At 28.8% G+C, this 8,516-nt stretch overlaps 1 protein-coding gene across 6 annotated transcripts in view; it reads left to right on the forward strand.

Moving 5' to 3' along the window:
• Positions 1 to 7,735, forward strand: part of LOC118200393 (solute carrier family 38 member 10) — an 85,854-nt gene extending 78,119 nt beyond the window's left edge. For 5 of the 6 annotated variants that reach the window (XM_085818941.1, XM_085818946.1, XM_085818942.1 and 2 more), the window contains 3 exons: positions 634 to 680; positions 4,896 to 4,994; positions 5,931 to 7,735. In XM_085818941.1, the coding sequence (XP_085675067.1) occupies positions 634 to 680; positions 4,896 to 4,994; positions 5,931 to 6,857 (1,073 nt within the window). In that variant the 3' untranslated portion in view covers positions 6,858 to 7,735. The remainder of the gene's footprint in view (positions 1 to 633; positions 681 to 4,895; positions 4,995 to 5,930) is intronic. The other variant, XM_085818945.1, reaches the window with a different exon arrangement.
• Positions 7,736 to 8,516: the final 781 nt, after the last annotated feature.

Consider the following 8,516-nt stretch of genomic DNA (forward strand, 5'->3'; position numbering starts at 1 on the left):
TAATTTAGCAGAAATTCTTCATCTGTTTGTGAATGAGGGACGATTCTTGCATTAAGTTTCCGCTTCCCTAGATCTTCGCGTAAAATCTCATGACACACATCCTGATTCAAATTAAGTTCTTCTGATATCATACACACAGTTATACAGTGGTCTTCTTGCAATAACGCAGAACTTAATGTTTATACTTTGCTCACAATCAGCATCCATTGTGTCACTTTAATGAATGTGATAACAATACAAACAGTGTATTGCTAAGCGCAGCCCTGCTTCCTAGTAAGTTTGTATGGAAACATGGTCAAGGTCTTGTCAAGTAAGAATTCATACCAGGTAACATAAAAACAACATTTGTTCCATTTCAGTACTGCAAACTCAGAAATAAAAAAAACTGTCTTGGAACTTTTTTTGACGAAGGATGTATATTCTATTGAAACTCAGAATCTTAGATCTGTTATGTTACTGCCATTACAATTTGCTAATTACATATTAGCCTTAATGTATATGTATATATGTGTGTCAAATTATTTAATTGTTGATAAATTTTTAAAATAAGCATCTTAATTAAAAAGTATATCTCTATAATTCATACCTAGATTTTCAGCATGGAATATTTTATTATTTCCTTTTTCTCTTTAGATCAAAAGCGTTTAGAACCTCCTATACCTCAAGAACCTGAAGTAAAGGTAAAACGTTTTTACTTAAGTTAAACGTTTTTAGTTTATTACTCACCGTGTGTACTTTTCTTTTAAATTAAAAGATTATTTGATTAAAAAGATGAAACATTTAAAAGGTATATATTATATAAATGTATTCATTTATATGCTTCATGTGCTATTATAAATTTAACAAAATTATATTTGCTTATATAATGTAATGTTGTTATAAATAATATGAAATCATTTTATAATTTGAAAAAGCTGTTTATCTCCTTAATTATAATAATGACATCATGTATATATGTGAAGTAAAAAATATGTAAATATGAAATATACATTAAATTATCAATAACCTCTTAATTCCTCTTTTTAATTTGGACACTTCCTCTCTATTCTACAAATAACAGTAGCTTTATCAAGATTGCATCATATTTTAAAACTACTTGTCCATTTTGTCATCTTAACCTTCTGCATTGCATATAGTTCTTACCAATCAGATTAAGGAAACATTTTACTATAAATACCACTATAAATCCAACTACACTGCCTTTTTTTGTCCTTCTTTCCTGCTCTAGCTTCCATGTCCTGCTCTGGTCACAGTATCGTCCATTGTCCACATTTCTTTTGAAAATCTTCTTCGAAAGTATCCTTTATTTTCAGGCACGTAATCTGTTATGTGCATTGCAAAAATTAATTCAATGAGTAAACATAGCATTGAGCATTTTTATTAACTAAATTTCATACAATTCATGAACTTGTGCAAAGGAGTATTCAAAAAAATTCGAATTATTTTTAAAGAATTATGCATTACTGTTAATATTAATATTTTTTACATGCCCTTCAGAGTAGTCTTCAGAATTCATATACTTTTCCGAATGTTTTGCACACTACTGGAAACAGTTTTGGAACTCTGGACCTGGAATATTATTCAGGGCTTGCAATATATTTTCTTACAGCTCATCCAGCTAACAGAATTGCTCTTTTTTAAAATCCTCTGAATTGGTTTTTGAGAGCATTTTTTTACCTGAGGAAATAAAAAAAGGTCTCACTTAGTTAGAACATGAATTAATGACATACTTTTATTCTCCAAGAATTATGTCAAATAGGAAGAGTGAATTGTCTTCAGAAATTTATTTATTTTTATTTTATTTTATTTATTTATTTTTTTAGCTTCTTACACTTTTTCAATATTTTCCTCGTCTCTTCTCCCAAGTTGTTGTGTTTTTATTAGGCATGCTGCCATTTTTTAATCTGAAAAACTATTCATACACACATGATTTATGCAAAACATTATCTTTAAAGATTTGCCGTAGTATAACAATGGTGTTAGCTGCAGAAAAAAGAAATGTTTTTCTGATCACATGTCACAAAAATTGTGGATTACTGCAAGGAGAAACGTGTACAAATTATTAACAAACATGAACTGCTGTACTTGGACTAATATCGGTTGACAAAAAGGTGTAGGAAATCCTAAGCCAATATAGTGGCATGATCCAATTTAACTCTTTGAAATCCAAACCCTTCACTAACCTATAAATTGCTGTTTAAAATTTATGATAAATTATAGCTCTGGTTAAAGAGTAGATATTTTATCATAATTCTGTTAAGTACCGAAATGTTTCTGGGTTTTTATAAAAGATGTAAAAATGAACCCCAATAAGCATAATACGTATATTATTATTATCATGTATAATATAAATACGAGCCAATTTCTGTTGGGAAAATAATGTCCATGCCTTCGTCAATCCTCAAGCAGATACCTCTTGTATTTTGCCATATATAGTAGGATATTCTAACACCCCATGATGAATATAATATAAATAATTTTCTTTTTTTTTTTAAATTTCATTTATAGGAATTTCTTGTTTTTTCTTTTATTGAATGGAAGATTAAGATTTAACTTCATGTACTTTCTTTCACGTTTTGCAATTTTTTAGTTAAATTGATGCATTATTTTTTCATTTTATTTTATTTGAGTTTATTTTTCCTTTTCCAAAAATAATGAGGGTTTTTTACATTTGTTGACCAGTTGTTTGATCCAATCTTTGTGAGAAATAACGTTAGTTTATAGTCTGTTTTTATGATTGTATTTATTGTACGAGTTTCAAAGTGTGTTTTTAAATGTCATTGTTTGTCCATGTTTTCATTTATTTAGTTATACAGTCAAAAGTCTTTAATCCGGAATGATCTATAATCCGGTCCTCAAAGCTACAAACTTTCTGTGCACGCGTAAACACATAATGCGTTTACTTATGTGCATAATACATTTACGCATGCACATCCTACATTTATGCATGCGCGTTTAATGTATAATGCACAGTATAAGCTAAGCTAAAATTATCTATTTCAGTTAATGTTGCAGATTGTGTTGTTCCTTAATCTTCTAATTGGATCTGGATTATTATTTTTTTCAGACTGTTAGAGCAGTTTTATAAAAGTAAGCATGAACTTTCGATTATGTCAAAAAGAATTTCCGATTCTGGAGCTGCCAAAGGATCTACAAAGCAGAAACATGTTTCGATGTCCATCAAACAAAAAGTGGAATTGCTGCAAAAAATGGATAAAGGCATATCCTTTGTTTCTCTAACCATTCCGAAATCTGTTTATCAATTTCACGCTGCTCTGCGTAGAGGGGGGAGAACGTCACGGCGCTCAATGAACTGGAAGTTGATCTGTCAGCACTATCCTTATCTTCAGGGCAGATGTTTTTATTTTATTCGGCTTATAATTCCTTACTAAATGTAGTATTTCATCTCGATGTACTCCATCTTTGATATGATTTAAATCAAATTCCTTGTCATTATAAATATCACGAATACACATCAAATAGTTTTCTCGTTGCAATTTTCTAATTTCGACTATGTGTAATGTATGCTTTACGCATGCACGCGTTGAAAGAAATGTTTAATAAAGTAAAGAAATAAATATTAAGCTTTTTTTTTTTTTTTTTTTGTAAATTTTGATACCCTTTAGATCATAATTGCTCTTTATTTCATAAATTACGTTTTCATATTTTTAATTTTATGATTTCTGCATGCCATCTTACCAGATTTAAACTGATGATCTATAATCCAGAAAAACCGATAATCCGGAATCACTGAAGTCCCGACGAGTCCGGATTAAAGACTTTTGACTGTATTTAGTTTTCACAATCAAAAGTTGCTCTTCCATTTTGTACTGTGCTTCTTGAATGTCATATTCCTTGTTTTTGAACTTTCAGTACCAAACTTTCACAGTGTCATATAATACAACGTTAGTACTAAAGCTAAACACATAATTTGATGACATTTTTTCGCTGACTTTTTGCGACAGAACTGTATGTAAATGATGGTTCTAACCTGGTAGTGTCATAATATCATTTCAGACACCTTATACTTAATGATAATGACATTTTTTTACAAATTTCACAACATAGTGTTCTAAAGCAAGTCTGTTTCTTTCAAATGGTAAAAAATCCTTTGGCAAAATATGCTTAAACACGGCAACGTAAATTGTTTGCACAAACAATATACAGGTGTGTGGTAGCAAGAAACTTTTGTTAAAACCCAATATTTTCTGTTTTCTAAAAAAAAAAAAAAAAAAAAAATTGTGCCACATTGAATCTGGCACTTTTGTTGGGACAGCCTATATCTTACATGGTTGGCAAACAATTCTAAAATTTTCTTTTATTTTTGAGATTTTCTTTAAAATAGTAAAATTCTGTTGTAATAAAATTTTTGCATCATTTAGTTTCAACTGCATTTAAAACTAGTATTAAACTTTAAAAGCATATGATAGTATTCCTCATGTATGATATAAATGTAGACCAATTTTGTTTAAGTTCTACATAAAGTCATACCTACTGCTAGGCAGGTACAATAAAACCTCAATAATGTGGCATGGAAATATCTGGTGGGGTTGCTATTTAATAAGGCTGCAAGCATGTGGTTTGGAAATACCTGGAAGCAGTTGGCATTTACTACTGCTTCCAGCATCATTATGATTGAATATTATATAGCAAGATTCTGTTTAAGAAAGCAAAATCCAGCAACAGAGCATATAACCACATCTTCCTGGTTTGTCAAACTTTGCTATAGATATCTGTCATTATAATGTGTCACGTACTAGCCAAGCAGTATGGCAAATTGCATCAAATGACTACATTTATGTTAATGAGTCTGTCTGTTTGATGTAATTCAAAATCAAATTGTTGTAATTTCACACTGCAAGAAGATGAGTTTCATAAGAAAACTGTTGTTGCAGAAATTGGAAGAACAGCAGAAAGAACAGAAAATAATTTTAGAAGAACAAAAGGAAGTATTACAAGAACTTCATAAAGAAATCAACGAAGAACAGCGAAAGGTTGGATTTATTATATATTCATTCAATACTCATGTAATTTATTATGTGGAATAAAAATTAAGAAGTATTACCCTTACTAAATAAAGAATAAAGTAACTAACCTACTGAGAAACAAAATATCTGTATAAAATATTTCTCATTAGTAATTAAAGAATTATAAACTGGTATTCAAAATTAAAGGATAATTTTAAAATCATATTAAGCTCTTGCAACAAGCAATCTCCTCCAAATAAATAAATAAAAATTCTGCATGAGCATTTATAAGACATATAACTTGTTCAAAAGTTGAATATAATGATATTACAATTGTCTTTTCACATAAAAATCATGCTCATGAATCCCTTGATAAACAACAGATCTGCTGAAAAGTCCCAAGTCTAGTAGTTCCACAATGGTTTCTTTGTGGCAGCAATGATGTATATGAGTCTTTAGGTGCTGTAGTTATCCTAGAATGATCTTAACATGTAAGACATTTCATTGTTCTTATGTTTAGAAGCAATTCAAGATTCTTGAGATCACACTTTATGTGAAATAATCAGCTCTGTGCGTCCAACTATATTTGATCATTCTTGAATTTATAAATTGCCAACCATATCTAGCCTTAATATAAATGGTGTTTTTAAGGTATAATCAACAGTATGCAACTACTTTGAAACTTACAGCTTTAGTTGTAACCCAAATATATGAATGATGTCAAACAGTTTATTTTTCTGACTTGTATATATGCTTTATTTGCTCCTTCTATTTAGTAGCATTAAGTGAAAATTTAATCAGTTTTTGTGCATTTTACAATTACTTTTTAATTCTGAATGCAGTGCAGTTAAAATCAGATTGCAGTTTTGAATTTTATGTGAATTAAGTTATAATATTCTTTTTTTACATTTCCCATTCTTTTTTTCCTTTACGAGTCTTATTTTTCTTCTTTTATGGTTTCAGTTGGAACAGAATGCTGATCTCGATCCTCAGGCTCTTCAGAAAGAAGATAAGGAAATTCAGAAAAATCTGAATTTACCATCTTCGAATGTAATTGATTCCGCAAAGAAAGATAAGGATTTGGACAAACAAGAAAAACTGTTACAGAAATTAGAAGAGCAACACAAGGAACAGAAATTAATTTTAGAAGAACAAAAGAAAGTGTTGCAAGAATTGAAACTTCATAAAGAAAGCCATGAAGAGCAACATAGAGTTGATTTAGCAGATAAACCAGATGTAAGACCTGAGAGTAAAGTTCCCTTTCCCTCTGAAAAACCTCCAGACATTCCACTGAAAACCACTTCTAACAGTAAAGTAAAACAAAATATTGAGTCCAAAAATATAGAATCTGTTCCTCTTGAACTTAAAAAAGAAAATATTTTACCTGAGAGGAGAAAGGAAAAAATAAAATTGCAACTTCCTGCAAAAAATTCTTCTGTTAGTGTGCCTAAACAACAAGTTATAGCTGAAAATGTTATAGGTGAAGTCCAGGAAGTTATAGAGGCAAAGCCTTTGTCTCAGAATGCTAATGTGCCTTTACCCAAAGAAGTGAAAAAAGCTACACCTGTAAAAGATGTTGAAAAAGTGAAGCAGAATTTAACTGTTGTGTCAGTACAAAGTAGACTGCGTGAAATAAATAAAAATACAAGTCTTCTTCTACAGCCTAATGTAAGCAATTTACCTCTTTCTCCTGATACAGAGGCACCAAAAAGTGTTCCTGATAATTTGAAAAGCCAAGATTCATTCATTAAAAAAAGAGAAACTTTACAGAAGAAAGATGATTATTCTGATATTCCTGTAGCATTTTCTGAAAAAACATTAGATATTCAAAATAATGTTAATAATAATAGACATATAAGTAATGTAAATATTAAGACCTCAGATAGATAAATACAAATTATTGTATATTTTAAAATTAATTCTATCTAGTCTTAATAAATTATACTATCGTTCCATAATTGGCATGTATCTTATTATTTAGATTACTGTTTTCAAATTCTTGTGTTTAGGAAAGTTCAAGGCACAGCTCTTTCATATTATTAGCATTAAAAATATTTTTTCATAATTTCAGTCATTGAAGAAAATGAAATATTCCTTAATAATAGATGTAATTTATATGTCTATTATTATTTATAATAGACTTGTAATTTAAATAATAATAGACATCATTTATATACTTAATATTTTTTTATATTCAAAATAATATAAATAATAATAGGTATATAAATAATGTAGACATCAAAACTTGTGATAATAAATATTAACTGTGTTAGATTTTTTAAATCAAAGCTTTTCCTGTTTAGTTTTACTAAATTAAACTAACATTCTTTAGGGTTTTAGAAACTACAAAGATTTTGATGTATATTTACCATACCTTTTTAAATATTAAGTGATATTTTTCCCAAATTCTAACCTTCATAGAAAGATAAAAAGAAATTTTTAAAAAATGTTTTCTGAATTTTTTTTATTTTAATGGGAAAAAAATCAAATATCATATTTCTTTAACAAAAAGTTCTAAGTATCAGTTTTTTTTTTTATTATTCTGATTACAATTTGCATTTTAATATTTTTATTTAGCAGTCTTTTTTTAATGTGTGTTATTCTTGAACATCGTTTGGTTTGCTTGGAACCAGTTTGTCACTTTGTTTCTTTTGTACACATTTACTGATTTTAATAGTTTGACATTATTTTTTTATCAATTCATGTAAGGAGAATCCAACCAGTACGTTTATTATGCATATTTTATTTATTAAAAATATTCTAATTATTGTACAGTGTTCCTTTTGACCAAAAGTATAATTTGCATTGTAATTTTTTTTTTCGCTAGTCATTTTTCCTGTACATTAATGCTGCATCCATTGATATTATTTCAGCACTGAAGCAAATTTATCACTATGTTCCTTTGACTATTATTTCAGATTTTCATGATGTTGTGTTACTTTTAATATATTTTAATGATGAATGCTCAATCAATGTTTTTATTATGTACAGTATATCTTTGTTGAATGTGGGGATTATGTCATTAAATCGTTGCATGTATAGTAAAATCGTATTCAGCAAAGTTAACTTTCTGTGGAAAAAAAAAGTGTTAGGTAAAGTTCAGAGAAAGAAAGTATGTATAATCTATACATGCCTAAATGTTATAATAATTAAAGTGGAAAATGAAACAAATGCTGATTGAAAGGATTTCAGGTACATGATACAATTTTTTTTAAGCAGTTGATTTTTGCTTGGGATGATGTGTGATGCATCTCATTAAACATTTCGCTGTAAGAAGTGAAAAGTTTTTCAACACCTTTCTTTAAGTATCTTCCTTCATCATTTGGATAAATTTCCATTTAAAAATCACATCAGTTTCTGTGTCCTTTTTTAACAATTTTTTTGATGTCTTGTATGTCAGAGGCCCTTTATCTTCTTCAGTATTGCTGCTTTCATCATCTATTGGTGTTATAAAATCATCCAGTTCTACATTTGTCATTTCATGATCATCATTCTTGACTAATCCTTTGATTTCTCCTTCATCCATATATGAAAATCCTTTGCCATCTA

This window comes from Stegodyphus dumicola, chromosome 6 (assembly GCF_044657685.1).
Source record: "Stegodyphus dumicola isolate Sdum_Otavi_A_Nest chromosome 6, ASM4465768v1".
Classification (NCBI taxonomy): domain Eukaryota; kingdom Metazoa; phylum Arthropoda; class Arachnida; order Araneae; family Eresidae; genus Stegodyphus; species Stegodyphus dumicola.